The 18,340-nt window shown below is 36.2% G+C and overlaps 1 protein-coding gene across 1 annotated transcript; it reads right to left on the bottom strand.

The window, feature by feature from the left end:
- Positions 1–1,042: 1,042 nt before the first annotated feature.
- On the bottom strand, positions 1,043–17,817 carry si:dkey-185m8.2 (trichohyalin). The gene is made up of 3 exons (XM_056460995.1): positions 17,752–17,817; positions 12,821–13,579; positions 1,043–7,536 (listed from the first exon to the last, which is right to left on the bottom strand). The coding sequence occupies exons 1-3, from the start codon at positions 17,768–17,770 to the stop codon at positions 1,181–1,183; spliced, it is 7,134 nt and encodes a 2,377-aa protein (XP_056316970.1). The 5' UTR covers positions 17,771–17,817; the 3' UTR covers positions 1,043–1,180.
- Positions 17,818–18,340: the final 523 nt, after the last annotated feature.

The following is an 18,340-nucleotide window of genomic DNA, read 5'->3' as shown; positions in this document are numbered from 1 at the left end:
ATAAAATAACAGCTGTTAAATTACAGAAATTTACTGTATAACAGACATTAAGTTACAGAAATTTCCTTCAACGTAAATTTCTGGTAAATTTCTGTATTTCAACCTCTGTTATTTTTACTGTAGATTTCTGTAATCTAACAGCCGTTATTTTATGGTTTATTTCCGGCAGCTGGGATAAAATTACGGGCGTTTATACACTTTTGGTGCTTCACACCTTTTTATTGGTAATTTTTTTTTTAAGAATAAAATTAAACTAAATTTCTATATTTAACAACAATACAGTAGGTCAGTACTGAAAGATGACCTCACTTACAGATAAAGGCTGTATTATTAGCCGCCCTGTTTATTTTCTCCCCAATTTCTGTTTAACAGAGAGCAGATTTTTTCAACACATTTCTAATCATAATAGTTTTAATAACTCATCTCTAATAACTGATTTATTTTATCTTTGCCATGATGACAGTGAATAATACTTGACTAGATATTTTTCAAGACACTTCTATACAGCTTAAAGTGACATTTAAAGGCTTAACTAGGTTAATTAGGTTAACTAGGCAGGTTACGGTAATTAGGCAAGTTATTGTATAACGATGGTTTGTTCTGTAGACTATCGAAAAACATTTGCTTAAAGGGGCTAATAATATTGACCTTAAAATGGTGTTTAAAAAATTGAAAACTGCTTTTATTCTAGCTAGAATTAAAACAAATAAGACTTTCTCCAGAAGAAAAAATTATCATACATACTCTCAACAATTCTTTGCTCTGTTAAACATCATTTGGGAAATATATATATAAACAAAAAAAAAAATTCAAGGGGGGCTTATAATTCTGACTTCAACTGTATATATAATGCCATCGTGATTTTCGAAAGAATTACATCGCTTTGTAAACGTTTATTGTTACCATTTGTTGAGTCTCCCTAGACAGTTTGATAGAGCACTTGGACCCGGAAGCGTGATGTCACACTTAACAAGCGAATACTTTTTTTCATGTGGGAACTCTTTTCCAAAAACAAGTCTTCCTCTAAATGAAATCACTTGAATATTTTTGAAAAACATATCTTTATTTTTCAAATGCACTGTAGGTTACTGCTAAACACATAAATAGTGTTTAATGCCAACCATCTACTATACTTATTTATCATAACTTAATTACTAGTAACAGTCATCAATGCTCTCTTTCAGTCCAGTTTGTAGTAACATCCATTGTTTACTCCCAGCATCTCCTCAACCTTCTCCAGCAACACCACCACGTTTGATTCCTGATGTCTATTGTTAAAAACGTAGCATCTATTTCCACACCTCCGAACCAGTCTTTCCAGGTCACTGTTTCTCTTAACATGCTGCTGGACGCTCTCTCCCAATGTTTCCCCCCAGGTAAGCAGAACAATAGCATGCCTCCATGAGGTTTCTCCTAGTGCAGACATTGTATGTTCTACTGCTCGTCTGTATTGACTAGTGATGGATATATAAGAGGGTATAACCAAGATGAAGGCATGTGGTCCAGGTTGACACATAGAGACACTTTGAGAGAGATGTTTTTGAAATGTGCTTTTACTGTCAGTTCCTGATCTCCATTTTAAGCCTTTAGGCTCTACAATGGTTACATGTCTGCCGGATATCTCTCCTTTCCAAGGGTTGGATCCATCTGCATCAGGACCAACAATTGTGCATCTTGTTGGATGACGGGATGACCAGGAGTCTCCTAAAAGCATCAGTCTTAGCTCAGGTACTCTTATAAGTTGGGTTGGTTGGAAATTGGTGCTTGAAGATTCAAAGAAGTCTTCCTCACTTTCACCATCAGTATTTTCCTCCATTTGCAGGGCATCTAGCATATGTTGAATCTTTTGATTCTGTACTGATGTGTTGATTTCATAGTTATTAGTAGCTAAATCCAATCGCCGTTCACTTTCTTTTTCATTTCTTGTGCATTTCTTGTAAATTCGATTGAATTCTTCAACGTCTGCTTGCTCACCATTGAATTCAGTAGAGTTTGTCCATTGCTGATGTCCTGAGGAAGACTCATGTTGAATATGTTTGAGCTCTGTGTTATACAAGTACTTCTCCCATTTCTCAAGTTCCTCCCGCTTCTTTTTAAGCTTCTCTCGATTATTATTTAACTCCAGCGCTCTGCAATCAAGTTGATTGTGTCGTTCCTCAAGCTCTCTTTCCTTCCCATCTAGTGTTGTTTTTAGTAGCTCAAGCTTTTGTGTTTTGCTTTCAACATCACTCTCCTTCTTCTTAAGATCTAATTCTCGGTTATGCAGGAGTTCTTGTTTTTCAGCCATGTTTTTATCTTTCATAGTGAGCTCCAATTCCAGTTGGCGCAGGTCTGATTCTCTGGTATCTAAAGATTGTTCTAGGTCTTTCAAAACATCCTGCTGTTTGTCCAGATTGTGTAACACATCTTCATGCTGCTGTCTCTCGCTTTCTTCCCTATTTTGCATGACTTTCTGTCTTTTCTCTGAAGATATTTCCTCACCCTTTAGTTTCTGTCCTCTTTGAGAAATCGCTTCTTCGACTTTTATCACCTCTTTCTCCATTTTTCCCAATGCTCTCCTGATGCTCTCAAGCTCCATTTCACGTTCGTCAGATGAAACCTGCTGTGTATCATCTTGTTTTTCCATATTTTGATGTTGCATCTGTTGAAGATTGAGTTCAATCTCCAGCTCTCTCTGAACAAGTTCTTGCTCCTTTTTTTCTACTCCATTAATTTTCTGCAGAAGATCATGCTCCTGATTCCTCAGCTCGGCTTGCCATTTCTCCATTGCACATTTGTTGTTTTGAAGTTCCTCTGAGCTCTTTAAAAGCTCTTGGGTCTTTACTTCCCACATCTGCTCACGTTTATTAAGCTCATTTTCTCTGGTTTCCAGATTTGCCTTGAGCATTTCCAAAGATCTTTCTTCTTCTTTAAGCCTTTGTTGCTCTTTATCAAAACTCGCCTTCATTTCCATCAGCTCTTGTTCGTTTCTCTCCAACTTCTGTCTAAGGTTTTCCATATTTTTCTCCTGCTTTTCAGTCAGATCTTTAATTTCCTTCTGTTTAGTTTCCAGTATATTCTCGGTTGCTTGCAACTCATCCATTTTAACTTTAATCTCCTGCTCCTGCATGTTTAAAACATCATCTTTATCCTTCAATTCCTCCTCCTTTTTCTGAACCTCCTCTTTCATCCGCAGCAGATCTTCAGCCAGACGTTTATTATTCTCACTCTCGTTTTCCAGATTCTTCTCCTCTTCTCTAATCCTGTACATTTGCACCTCCATATCCTGCTTTTCCTCTATTATCTCTTGTTCTCTCCTATTAATTTCATCCTCTCTTGTTAGCAGTTTCTCTTCTCTCCTTTCTACCTCTCTCTCTCTCTTTCGAAGGTCTTGTTCAGTCTCTATATCCCTCATCTCATTCTCCTCATGCCTTTCTCTTAGTTTTCCTTCATAATACACCTTCATGTCTTGCAAATCTTTCTCCTTTTCGTCAAGCAGCAGTTTTACCTCATCTATCTCTTCTTTTAACCCCTTTAATTCTGTAGTCTGTTCCTCACAGCGCTCATCGGAAATCTTCAGCCCTTTCTCCAGTTCTCCATTCACGTCTTTAAGGATATTGTTTCGCTCTTGCTCTTCTTTATTTTGCTGTTTCAGCTCCTCCAAGCTTCGTTCAGCATTTTCATACTGCTGTTGTAACTGATGGATGATATTCTCTTTCATCTCAATTTTCAGTCTAGTCTCCTCATATTGCTTCTTAACATTCTCCATCTCCTCCTCCATCATCAAATGTTTCCTTTTGCATGCCTCCATCTTCACGTCAAACTCTTCCTCGAGGTGTTTTAATTGTGTAGCACCTTCTTCAATGTGTTCCCGAATGCAGTTCTGCAGCTTTTCTACATCTCCACGATGCTTTTCGTTCAGGTTTTGCATCACTGTGTCCGTTTCTTTGTCCTTCTCCATCCGTCCTTTATTTAATTTGGTTATTTCATCTTCTTTTGTTTGTAGCTCCTCTTGTAAACGCTGTAGTTGAGCAGCACTTTCCTCAATTCTCTCTCTTAACTTTTCAACATCTGTGTGTTTTTGGTTCATATTTTCCAACAGTATGTTCATTTCTCTGTCTTTCTCCTGCTCCTTTGCTCTTAATTGGGTTATTTCTCCATGTTTTGTTATTAATTCCTCCTCTAAATGTTTAATTTGAGCAGCACTTTCCTCAATATTTGATAGCATGCTGTTTTTACATTCCTCGGCATCCTGCTTTTGGCCTACAATGTTTTCCATAAGTGTGTGAATTTCTTTGTCTTTCTGCAGATCTCTTTGGTTTAATTTGGCTATTTCATCTTGTTTTGTTTGTAGCTCATCTTGTAAACGCTGTAGTTGAGCAGCGCTTTCCTCAATTCTCTCTCTTAACTTTTCAACATCTGTGTGTTTTTGGTTCATATTTTCCAACAGTATGTTCATTTCTCTGTCTTTCTCCTGCTCCTTTGCTCTTAATTGGGTTATTTCCCCGTGTTTTGTTATTAATTCCTTCTCTAAATGTTTAATTTGAGCAGCACTTTCCTCAATTTTTGATTGCATGTTGTTTTTACATTCCTCAGCATCCTGCTTTTGGCCTACAATGTTTTCCATAAGTGTGTGAATTTCTTTGTCTTTCTCCAGATCTCTTTGGTTTAATTTGGCTATTTCATCTTGTAAACGTTGTAGTTGAGCAGCACTTTCCTCAATTCTCTCTCTTAACTTTTCAACATCTGCATGTTTTTCGTTAATCTTTTCCAACAGTATGTTCATTTCTCTGTCTTTCTCCTGCTCTTTTGCTCTTAACTGAGTTATTTCCCCACCTTTTATTTTTAATTCCTCCTCTAAACGCTTCATCTGAGCAGCACTTTCGTCAATATTTGATAGCATGCTGTTTTTACTTTCCTCAGCATCCTGCTTTTGGCTTTCAATGTTTTCCATAAGTGTGCGAATTTCTTTGTCTTTATCCAGATCTCTTTGATTTAATTTGGTTATTTCATCTTCTTTTGTTTGTAGCTCCTCTTGTAAACGCCGTAGTTGAGCAGCACTTTCCTCAATGCTCTCTCTTAACTTTTCAATGTCTGTCTGCTTTTCTTTAATGTTTTCCTGCAATGTGTTCATATCTCTGTCTTTCTCCAGCTCTTTTGCTCTTAATTGGATTATTTCCCTGTTTTTTATTTCTAATTCTTCCTCTAAACGCTTCATATGAGCAGCACTTTCCTCAATATTTGCTTGCATGCTGTTTTGACATTGCTCTGCATCCTGCTTTTGGCCTACAATGTTTTCCATAAGTGTGTGAATTTCTTTGTCTTTCTGCAGGTCTCTTTGTCTTAATTTGGTTATTTCCTCTTCTCTTATTTCCACCTCTTCCTCTAAATGCTTAAGTTGAGCTGCACTTTGCGTAATGTGTTCCTGGATGCTGTCTCTTAATTTTTCAGCATCGTTCTGTTTTTCGGCGATGTTTTGCTTAAGTATGTCAATTTCTCGTTCTTTCTCTTGGCCTCTTTGACTTAATTTTTCTATTTCTCCTTCCTTTTCTTTGATTACTTCTTGTAAATGTATTAGTTGATCAGCATTTTCTTGTGCATTGTCTTCTAACTTGTCAATTTCAGCTTGTTTTTCGATAATGCTTTGCATTAGTATTTTAATGTCTTTGTCTTTCTCCTGCTCGCCTTGTTTTAATTTGATTATTTCATCATCTTTTGTTTTCAACTCTTCCTCCAGAGCTTTTAGTTCAGCTGTGTGTTTTTCAGTATTTGCATGAACCACATCTCTTAGCTTTTCAATGTTTCTCTGCTTTTCAGTAATGCTTTCCATCAGTGTCTCTATTTCTCTGTCCTTTTCCTGATCTCTTTGCCTTAATTTGACCATTTCATCTTCTTTTAGCTGAAGTTTCTCTTGCGTTTCAGCATTTCGATGCAGCTCATTTTCTTTTTCTCTCATCGTTCGCTCTATTTCCTCATCTTTGCCAACAAGCTTGTCAATGAGCGTGTTGTATTTCTCGACTACATTATCATGCATTTCTCTCTCAGCTTCTGTCGTCTTCACTTGCTCTTGATAGGACATTCGCAGCTGCTCCATCTCTTTGGTCATCATCTCTATCACCTCTCTCAGCTTGTCCATCTCTTTCTCTTTCTTCTCATCTTTATCAGTTTGTTCTTTTTTCGTGTTCACAGCATTGCGTTTCACCTCCTCAATTTCTCTTGAAAGCTTTTCAATGTCATTGTCCTTTGCTTTCAGTTTGCTTTCTTTCATTGTGATCTCTTCTTCATGCCTCTGTTGTGATGCATCCATTTCTTTTTGAATCTCTTCAACCTTCCCTTTCATTCTTTCATTCTCTCTTTTAGCATCCATCAATTGGTTTACAAGCTCATTCATCGCATCCATATGTTCATGCTGAATTTCAGCGTCTCTCTCTTTTTGCTCTTGCTCCATCAATGCACCCAAGCGTTCCACTTCCAGCAGCTTCATTTGAAGTTCATCCACTTTTTCTTCCCCCTCACGTTCTTGTTCCTCTAGTTTCATCACCAGCTGCTCTTTCTCTTTCAATAATTGATCGTAACTCACCATGACTTTGCTCAGTTTAGAGCTCAGCTCTTGCAACTCTTGCTCCTTGTCTTCTGTTAACCAAGCCATCCTCTCCTCAAGCTCACCCATCACACTTCTCCGGTCATCTTCACCCTTATACTGCACTTCTTCTCTCTCAGCCTTCCCAGGAGATTGCACTTTATCTTTTTTGCGTCTTTCGAAGAACCACCGAATGCTCCTAACCTCACGTTCCTTCATCTTCTTTAGTTCCTCCTCTTGCCGTTGAAGCTTCTCATTGAACTCCTTGACTCTCAGTTGAAACTTCTCGTTCTTTTGTCTTCCCAAATCCTGAATCTCGTGAACTAGTGGCAAGAATGCCTCGCAGCGATTTCCCGCCACCATCTTCTCAATCTTCTCCAGAAGTTCTGTTATTTGTGTTTTGGAAATCTGCGATTCTGGAGATGAATTGCTGCTGATGACATGAAATCTATTTGAGCATCGTTCCACCAACCAGCGAAGTTCTTTCCCTCCTCCTTGGATGTGCTGCTCAATTGTGACTCCTTCTCGTAGCTGGTCGCCCCTCGTGAACAGAAGCAGTGTATGTCTCCAGACTGCTTCTCCTAAAAGCTCCATGTGCTCCCGAACCACCTGTGCTTGAACAAACGCATCCACTCTCAATGTCAAAAGAAATACATGAGGGCCAGGAGGACACAGAGTCACGCTCAATCCGATCTCTCGCTTCACTCTCTCTGGAGTAATTCCCTCAGGTCCGCCTTCCCATCCGGGCACATCCACCACCGTCACCAGTCTATTAGACACCTCTGTCTGCTGTCTGGAACACTCCTCTGTAGCCTCTTTGCTTTGAAAGTATCCTGGTCCTCCGAGGATGGCGTTCCCAGCAGAGCTTTTCCCTGTCTCTCTTTCTCCCAGCAGAACCAGTCTCAGCTCCGGGAGACGCCGTGAACCTCTGGAGAAGAGGTTTCTGTCTTCCAAGTCTTCAATTTGTGGATTATCACCTAGCAGAGACAGAAGAAACAACGCAACATATTAAATATTGAAGCTATTGATGTAAATAAGGGATAACGCATGTCTAGGCACACATGGAATCTGACCGTGCAGAAATCCGCTGATTTCTGCAGATTTGTAGCCCATCATTGAGTCTATTAATTCACTTGTGTAAATGCGTCTAAATTTATATTTAATCAGTTTTTAAATTTAATTTCAATTATATTATTGACTAATATAAAAGTGTTTCTTAGCCCCTTTACACCTTAGCCCTTCCCCTTACCGCTACCCCTCGTTTTGCACATGCACACCAAGGGGTAGGGGTGTCCCAATTATCTTTAGCTTGAAGGCGTAGGGGTAAGGGGAAGGAGGGAATACCCCTTCGAATGAAGATTTTTCAGGACCTCACTCGAAACCAAGGTGTAAGAAAATTTCCCAGAATACACCAGCTACGACGGCAGTATTGCTGAACCCGGAAGTAAGGAGATCCACAAATTAGTATTTTTTTGTCATTATTACGAATTTTTATGACAAACAAACATATGTTTTAATATATTCATAACCGTGTTCATGTTTTGCCATCATGCTTTAAAAAAAAAAACGCTAAAAAAACGTGAAATTTTGCGATCTATAATAACTCCTTTACAGCAGTCCCTCAACATTCTGTCACTCAATGACACTGGAGTACCCAGTCAGTAAAGTCTAGTGGCTGGGAATGAGCTTTTTACAGTGTCTGCTATAATGTTAATGTTGTGTTTGTGGGTTTACATAGATGAATATGGACACTGTGTAAATACACAGTACATTACGATCTTATTGCCACATAAGACCGTTATGATTACATAAAATATGCCCTCAGTGATTTCCTGAAGATAAATACCAAAAAATAACACAACTGGAATAACTACAGCAGTCGCCATTGTCTGATCTCACATAAAGCAAGAGATCGCGAGGACATATGATGACGTGTGCAGGTGCTGTAGTGCTGTCTCCATTCTTTGGGGTAAATTTTGAAGCCCTTCCCCTTAACCCTCGGTTGTGAGGGCCAAGGGGAAGGGGTAGGGGTAGGGGCAGGGGCGTCGCTAGACCCAATTTACTGGGGCACGTGCCCCAGTAAAAATCTCCAGTGCCCCAGTAAATGCATTGAGATATGATTTACTTCATATGCAAGTGTTTTCATTAAGAGTGGTAATTCCAAAATAAAGACGTTATTCTCTATGTGCAACCGAACCAACGCTAGTGAAAGCAGTGTGTTTAATAAAAAAGCAAACTGACGCATCTCCGTGTGTGCGCAGAGAACACGCGCGCCTCTCTCACGCGCTGCACTTCTGCCGGTGCAAGTCCCGGTAGTTAACATGCGCTCCAAAAAAGTAGGCTACTTGCTTGTCACGCGCTGCTCATTCGTTATAAAACCAGCGTAACAGCTTTTTTTGTTTAGCTAGTCGACAAAACTAAAGTTTAAACAATATGATGGTGATCTTACTAAGCATGGCTCCTGATAGATTTATTTGTATGAAGCAAAAAGGAGGGATGAGGAGATGAGGAGGGATGAGGTGTCAGGGAGGTAAAGACTTAACAAACCTAATTCTCTGCCATGTGTCAAGTCTAAGACAACAGATAATTCTATAAAACATCATTTTTTTGTATTTTACTAAATTGTCTATAGAATTTCATTCAAATAAAATTAATTTTTATGCAAAAGATTTCTTAAATGATCTTAGCATCACTCCAGTTGTGTCTAAACACTGTTTTTCAGTTACATTTAAGATTATTTAGAATAACAATTGTATAATAACAAGAATACTTTTATATATAATAAATATTTATTTTAAAAAATATACACACTATATATATATATATATATATATATATATATATATTTTTTTTTTATTATATTTTTTTAAATAAATATTTATTATTTATATTTATATATATATATATATATATATATATATATATATATATATATATATATATATATATATATATATATATATATATATATATATATATATAATTTTTTTTTTTTTTTTTTTTTTTTTTTTGAGGAGGAGGAGGAGGAGGAGGAGGAGGAGGAGGGGTTGGAGCAGTGCCCCAGTAGAGCTTTATGGCTAGCAACGCCTCTGGGTAGGGGTACAAAAATAGAATTGAGATTGGGCCTTGTTTACATTACAGTTTGTAAAGTCATATTTCCTGTCTATTAGTTGATATATTATATGAGAGACTTGCTTTGTTTACCAAATAAATAGATCTAGATGGATTTGCATTTTAAACATTAAATAAAACTCCCTGCGGTGCTCCAGTTTCCCCCACAGTCCAAAGACATGTGGTACAGGTGAATTGGGTAAGCTAAATTGTCCGTAGTGTATGAGTGTGAATGAGTGTGTTTGGATGTTTCCCAGAGATGGGTTGCAGCTGGAAGGGCATCCGCTGCGTAAAAGATGTGCTGGATAAGCAGGTGATTCATTTCGCTGTAGCGACCCCGGATTAATTAAAGGACTAAGCCGAAAATAAAATTAATGAATAAATGTACATTAAATAAAAGTTTAAAAGATATTATTTTTTATTTCATATATTAAGTTTTTCGTTACGATACTTCCAAAATAATTCCACATAAATTCATAGATTCTTTTTACCAAATTCTCAGCAGAAATAGCCAAAAATTCCTGCAGATTCTGTCTGGCCCTACGCATGTCCAGGTGGTTAATGCAGAATAAAGCCTGACATGAAATGGAGCACTGTTGTATTATACCGAAGGGTTTTATTCAGCAAAATTAACCATCTAGATGTGCTTATTCCACTTTTTACATGGCTACTTCAAAGGAAGACAACTGTTAAAGTCAGCACACCTGTAAAAAGTAAATGGATATGGACTATAACTTGGCATTACTCTCTCTTTCTCTTTCCATTATTACCATAATGAAGTAATTACTATGAGGAAATGTCTCGTTATTGTGATAAAGTTATTATTACAAGAAAGTCAATATGATGAGAGTTTCATTATTATGAGAAATATCTCATTATTGAAATTAAGTCATCACTTATTATTACTATAAGAAAGTACGTCTATTATAGTTTCATATTATGACTTGCATATGATATATAGCCTATATTTTTTTTATTTAATAGGGAAAAGGCGTCCATACAGATCAAATCTGAATTGGATCATCATAACCAGAGTCCATACCTGTCTAGGTATGGGACGATAACCGTTTTGGAAAAGTCAACGTTTTAAAACCACCAAAATTTTCTGCTATACCATTTCTAAGGTATATGTAAGATTTTTTTGTTGTTGTTTTTTTAGGACAACAGTATCCCCAGCTGAAAAGATATTCAATGATGCCATTTTAAATTGTATAGAAATCTGTGTTTTTGAAACTAATGAAGACAGCAGAAGTCAACGATTCACTTGAGTTATTTAACCTGACATGTTTACTGCTCCAAAATATTTTAAAATATTTATCTAAATTTATTGTTTTCAAAAGGGGAAAAAGTTGTTGTTTTTAACTCAGTCATTTAAAAAGAATATATTTTAGAGCAGTGATCACAATACCGTGAAGCCGTGATATTTTTATTCAAGGTTATCATACCGTCAGAATCTTATATCGGCCCATGCCTAGTCCTGTTCCAAGGCTGACAAAAATTTAAAAAAGTTTTGCACGAGTAAAGAGAAGAGCCAGCACGTGAGAAATGATCGCGCACATGTGCTGTTAGATATAAATTCGCTCGCGAGAGCGTTCATTGTGCGCACAGGTGATGAGATGATGGGCACCAATTTCCTCACGTGCAGGCCTGTTATCCTCTAGCGTTTAGTTTCATTTTGGCATAGATTTGCTATCACACTGTAGGCTATAAAACTATCATCTGAAACATTGCCAAACAGTGCTATGCCTGGATTTTATAAATAGCCTATCATTTACTAACACATGCTGATTTTGAAGTATTTAGAGTAATTAGCATTTATAAGAAGAATGCTTAACGTACATGACTCAATGCATTAAAACTGTGTTTTCAAATGGCCAAACTCAGTAAACACATAATATAGTATTTAATGAAGCATGTGGTCAGAACACAAACAAATCTTGTTTAATAGGTGTTTCAACGAAAGAAAAAACGATCTAAGAAAAATGCTACCAGGCATCTCTAGCTCCACCCACACCACACCTCTTTGCCCATGTTTGGCTGTCTGTAAGTTGGCTCCACCCCCTGGTAGCTTCATTTGCGCTCTTCAGAAGCTCTTTGTGTTGAATTTAAACAAACAAATTAAATTGAGCAATTGAGTTCAACTTAATTTGTTTGTTTAAATTCAGCCCAAATAAATTGTTTACAACCACTTAACGTAAAAAAAAATTAGTTAATCCAAGGAATCGTCTTTGAATATACCAGGCATCTCTAGCTCCACCCATACCTCTTTGCCCATTTTTGGCTCTCTGTAAGTTGGCTCCACCCCCTGGTAGCTTCATTTGCGCTCTTCAGAAACCCACGCATGGTGTCACAGATACTATGTCTGTAATTAAGTCCAGTCTATGGTCATACCTGACAAATTTAGTCAAATATTGTGCCGCAAAGACCAAAGCTACACTGAAAAAAGTGTTGCATGCAAAAGTGTTGCAAACAATTTATTTGTGTTGAATTTAAACAAGCAAATTAAATTGAGCAATGTTCAACTTAATTTGTTTGTTTAAATTCAGCCCAAATAAATTGTTTACAACCACTTAACGTAAAAAAATTGAGTAAATCCAAGGAATCATCTTTGAATATTTTTTTTCAGTGTAGTTTTAACTAGTTTATAACATGCCATATGACCATGGAAGAAGCAGGAAAATCTATGCCTTGCTATTTATTAAAGGATTTTAATTGCACTTCTGCTTTATGCATTTAAAATCATTTAACATATGGCAAACCATGAATATCCCTTAATTATCCCTCACCGTTTTACTGCACATACAAAAATATTGTTCTCTCTTAACTTCTGTCTGTTTTTCATTTGTTTTCTCACAGTATGTTTATTTATCTTTCTTTCTCCAGCTCTTTTGCTCTTTATTGGATTATTTCTATGTCTTTTATTTCTAATTCTTCCTCTAAATGCTTCATTTTATCAGCACTTTCCTCAATGTTTGATTGCATGCTGTTTTACATTCCTCAGCATCCCTCTATTGGCCAAAAATGTTTTGTGTTCAAGTGTGTGAATTTCTTGTTCTTTCCTTATATTATAAAAAGCTTTTACTCTCAGCTGAGGTATTTAACTTTTTTCTGTGAAATAATATTAATGTGAAAAATTTAGCAGTAACTCACTCATCAGCACGGCTCTGATGGTCCCCCGGTGTGTCTGCGCCTCCATCAACCTTTGTTTCTTCCTCCGTTCTCTCGCTCTCCGTTTGCTCTCCACCTCTAGCTCCAGGAGCAGCAGATCCATCCCATAATATCTGCCTCTTCTTTCCTCCACCAGCCGATCCATCTTCCCCATCAGTTCCTTCACCTGCGACCCGTCATCAACCCTCCGCTTGTTCTCCAAAACATGAAACCGGTTGCCGCAGCGCTCCAGGAGCCTCTGAAAAGACTTGCCACCATTTTGGATCCGCTGTTCGATTGATACAGAGCCCAGTTCATCACCTCTGGTGAACAGCACTAATGTATGATCCCACACCGCTTTTCCCAGCAGCTCCAGATGCTCTTCAATCTGCTGATGGTATTCAGCTGTTACAGATGTGCAGGATCGTACCACTAGAAGTACAGCATGAGGGCCTGGAGGACATAAAGACACGCTCCGCTTGGTTTCCCTCCTGACCCATTCGGGAGTCCCGTTCGCAGAGTAGTACCATTCCCAACCTGGAGTGTCCACAACTGTAACCCGCCGTCCCGCCACGTCTGCCCGCCTCTTCACACACTCTTCAGTGGGTTTGTTGGTCTCGAAGCCTCCTGCAAGGCCGAGGATGGTGTTTGCTGCTGAGCTCTTTCCAGCGCCTTTGCGGCCCAATAAAACCAAGCGGAGTTCGGGAAGAGGAGATGGACTGAAAGCTCCTCCATTGGATTCTGTTGACTGAAGCCTACGGTCTGTGGGAGAGAGGTAATGTTCAGTTTTAGTCAGTATTGGGGTTGGGGGCTTAATACATACTGTACGCATACCGTTTAATTCAGTTATATAACTTCTTAATTAAATACGTTTAACCCTTGTGTACTGTTCAAATGGACTACCCTTATGTTATATTCGAGGCTGTTTTTCATTGACTTCCATTATAATGGCTTTTATTTTTTACTACAAAGCCATAACAGCATATAATCAAGCATTCTTGATTGTTGGTGGTTTTCTTTATTGGGAAGAGGTATAATTTGTCATTTTTACTGTTGATCATCATTTGGCAGTATTAACCCTTTAGGTAGGCCTGTGCTAAAACGTTTCTAGCTTTTATATGGAGTTTATGTAGTAAAACGGCAGATTATAGTGTGTGTGCATAAATACACTTACTATGTTCTGAGAGCTGAGCTGCTTATTTTGATTTTCTCAGACATATAAAGATAAGTGTGCAAAGGTCTCTCTCAGACTCATTATACTTTATATAGAAGGCAAAAACTAAGCTTTTTTTCCACTGCAACTGATAATCAGCAGTAAAAGTTTACCTCTTCCCAACAGGGAAAACCAGCAACAATCAAGAACGCATGACTATATGGTGTCACGGCTTTGCAAGCAAAAATGTTATTACAATGGAAGTCAATAGGGCAAAAACAGCCCCCAACATAATGAAAGGGTAGTAAATTTGCCCAGAGTGTATTGTTGAGTTTTTGGAAATTTTCAAAGCATTTTCCCAAAATATGTGTCAAAATAAGATTTGTCACCAAAAATCATTACATTTGCTGAAACACAGAGAAAGTTGTTGCCAAATTAAGTCTCAAAATCACCCCAGAGTGGATGAAAACATCCCGTATCCAGTCCATATTTTTTATTACAAAGCCATAACAGCATATAATCAAGCATTCTTGATTGTTGGTGGTTTTCTTTATTGGGAAGAGGTATAATTTGTCATTTTTACTGTTGATCATCAGTTGGCAGTATTAACCCTTTAGGTAGGCCTGTGCTAAAACGTTTCTAGCTTTTATATGGAGTTTATGTAGTAAAGCGGCAGATTATAGTGTGTGTGCATAAATACACTTACTATGTTTACTGTGTTCTGAGAGCTGAGCTGCTTATTTTGATTTTCTCAGACATATAAATATAAGTGTGCAAAGGTCTCTCTCAGACTCATTACACTTCATATAGAAGGCAAAAACTAAGCTTTTTTTCCCACTGCAACTGATAATCAGCAGTAAAAATTTACCTCTTCCCAACAGGGAAAACCAGCAACAATCAAGAACGCATGACTATATGGTGTCACGGCTTTGCAAGCAAAAATGTTATTCCAATGGAAGTCAATGGGGCAAAAACAGCCCCCAACATAATGAAAGGGTAGTAAATTTGCCCAGAGTGTATTGTTGAGTTTTTGGAAATTTTCAAAGCATTTTCCTAAAATATGTGTCAAAATAAGATTTGTCACCAAAAATCATTACATTTCCTGAAACACAGAGAAAGTTATTGCCAAATTAAGTCTCAAAACCACCCCAGAGTGGATGAAAACATCCCGAACAGCACATAATAATTTCATGTTAAAAGGAGTTTTTCTCCAAACATCACCTAAAAGTTCTATTTTAGAAACTGTTTCTGTTTCTTACGGCTAAACAGAGCATAAACTACTAGGACAATGATCACCTCAGGTACTAATTATGCGCTTTATTCATTGTTGAATGCTACCAATGTGAGTTTGAATGCCATTTTTCTGTCATTTATTGTCGTAATGAAGCAGCAGCATATAGTTTAACTCGGACTGTATAAAAAAAAAAAAACAGTTTGAAAATGTACAGTAAAACTGTGACTTTGTGCAAATCAACAAATATCCGTCACTTAGCATGTACTTTTTAATAATGTTAAAGAGGTTTAATATGCATTGATTAGTCTCTAACCCTTACCATTTCATTGTAGTGAAGTCTACTATTTGGTACGTCTGAATGGCTCTGGTATTAAAATGTATCTGTCGTGTCACCTTGTGTGTTGTTAGGACACGGTGTAACAATTTATGCTGCTCAGCTAATGTTTACATTTGTCAAATTTATGTTATTTGCTAATTAAATAACACTTCACGTAAATTTTTATAACTCTGAATCTGCCTCTCAATTAAATATGGTGTTTTTTCCATCGTGGCAACCCAGCGTGCTAAAGTATAATTGGGTAAACTGGCAGTGGGCTGATTATAGAGACCAAAACAAAGACAGACATCCCAACACTGAACGCACATTTTCAAAGATGAATAACTGACTTGAGCATTGTTTTTAACATAAACCAGTGTGTTCATTTAACATGTTTCCTAAATAACTGCAAACATGTTATTGTAATTATATGATTTAGAAAAGTCAAAAACCTACATACAGCACCTGTAGTTCAGTATGCCAGGTATTGGCAGATATAAGACATTTCTTTTATTGCATTATATAAAATAATATCAAACCATGTGCATGATAGTGCAAACACTTTAATACAAAATGTAATAAAAACATGATGAGCTGTTTGCTGCAGTCGAGTAATAATACTGCAAATTCAGCTTTAAATCAAAGGAATAAATTGCATTTTGAAAGTTATTAAAATACAGAACATTTGTCAATAATTATTTATATTTGATCTTTAAGCATTCTTGTTTTAACAAAAATATGATCATGTGACACTTAAGATTGAAATTCAGCTTTGAACTGCATGAATAAATTACCTTTTTACATTCAATAAGAAACCATTTATTTTAAATGAATATTTTATTAAAAATATTATATTTAATCAGTTATTTAATATTAAATTAAAAATAAATATTACCTTTTACAGTTTTTACTATTTTATGATCAAATAAATGCAACTTTAGTGTGTCGAAAAGGCTTTTTTTAACATTAAAAGTCATACTGATCCTAAACTTTTGGCTGGTAAATTATATAATATTAATATTAAATTTAAAAAATAATATATCACTTTTTTATTACAGTTTTTACTATTTTATGATCAAATAAATGCAGCTTTAGTGTGTCAAAGGCTTTTTTAACATTAAAAAGTCATACTGATCCTAAACTTTTGGCTGGTAAATTATATAATATTAATATTAAATGTAAAAATAATATATCACTTTTTTTCTAACAGTTTTTACTATTTTATGATCAAATAAATGCAGCTTTAGTGTGTCAAAGGCTTTTTTAACATTAAAAAGTCATACTGATCAAAAAAATAATAATAATAAAATAATAATTTTTACTAATGCTTTGCTTCTTAGACTTTTACACACCAGAAACTTGTCTATAGCACTTGTTCACTGCTGCTCTTATAGTTGTGTAAATTGCTTCCTTGTCCTCATTTGTAAGTCGCTTTGGATAAAAGCGTCTGCTAAATGACTAAATGTAAATGTAAACTTTTGGCTGGTAAATTATATAATATTAATATTAAATTTAAAAATAATATATCACTTTTTTTATTACAGTTTTTACTATTTTATGATAAAAAAATGCAACCTTAGTGTGTAGAAAAGGCTTTTTTTAACATTAAAAGTCTTGGCTGGTAAGTTAAATAATATTAATATTAAAATAAAAAATAATTATAATTATTTTTTTTACAGTTTTTATTATTTTATGATCAAATAAATGCGAACCTAGTGTGTAGAAAAGGCTAATTTTTAACATTTAAATCTCACACTGATCCTAAACTCTGGTAGTGTGTGTATAATGTAAATACTTTACTTAATAGATAGATGACATTTTGTTTTTAGTGAGATGAGGCCTACAGCACCCATCACAATAACTTTTAACACAGTGACTCCAAAGCAAAATTACAGACCCTAAAAAACAAGTAATTTTACTGGATGAGATAACAAAATATGACGCTTTCCAAACCAAACATAATTAAAACACACACAAAAAACTGTTTTAAAATACAGAAAAAAACATATGTAGTATTTAATTATTGTAAAAAAAAATTTAATTATCATTTGCAAATAAAACATCCTGCCTCATATTATAAATGCACAAACAGGCACTCATCTTTGATATACATTATTTATCTGATGCAATAACATATACAGACATGTCTCCACCATTGCGTGCGAGTCTCCAGAAGTGTGTGTGTATCTGCTTCACCCTTGTCTATTCAATCATATAATCGAACTTCTCACCTAAAAATGAGGTCTCCATCTTCGTCTGTCTATCTTCTTCCTCGTTTGTTCTTCCTCGTGAGTTATAGTTTTGATATTGGCATTGTTTTACGCTTTATTAACTTTAAAAAGGGGTCGATTGACTTCCTAGTGATGCGCAGAACAACAGTGGAGCGGAACAGAGCTGAGCGTGGAGGCTGATCATGTGACCAACCTGTGGTTTCTGTAACTCGCACAGGAAACAGCATGTACTGCTTGCTTTGGTATGACGGAAATCAAACAGGAGGCTTTGCGGTCAGTGTTGCTCATTTCATATGGGGATTAACTTACTCTGTGTCTGGGTGCTTTGTTTTGAATTATTATATGGTGAACAGGAAAGTTTATTTGACTCTGGTCAAATAGTTCTTTGGCAGAGAGGTTGCAGAGTGAATACTACTATTAAAACTGGGTTTATTTATTAATATGAAAAAAATATATATATATATTTTTTGTTTGATATATACACATAGTTTTTGGGGTTGTTTAATTGAGTATATTTTTAAAGTTAATTTTATTTACATGTAAATGTTACATATTTTTAAACATTTAGAAAATTTAATTCATCCATTCA

This window comes from Danio aesculapii, chromosome 7, assembly GCF_903798145.1.
Source record: "Danio aesculapii chromosome 7, fDanAes4.1, whole genome shotgun sequence".
Lineage (NCBI taxonomy): Eukaryota > Metazoa > Chordata > Actinopteri > Cypriniformes > Danionidae > Danio > Danio aesculapii.
The sequence above is the reverse complement of the archived record's forward strand: the minus strand, read 5'-3'. Positions and strand labels throughout refer to the sequence as shown.

Bases quoted from the DNA above. Each gene is read 5' to 3' on its own strand.
- si:dkey-185m8.2 (XM_056460995.1), bottom strand. The intron at 7,537-12,820 runs GTGAGTTACTGC...TGTCTCTGCTAG, and splicing joins CATCAGAGCCGTGCTGATGA to GTGATAATCCACAAATTGAA.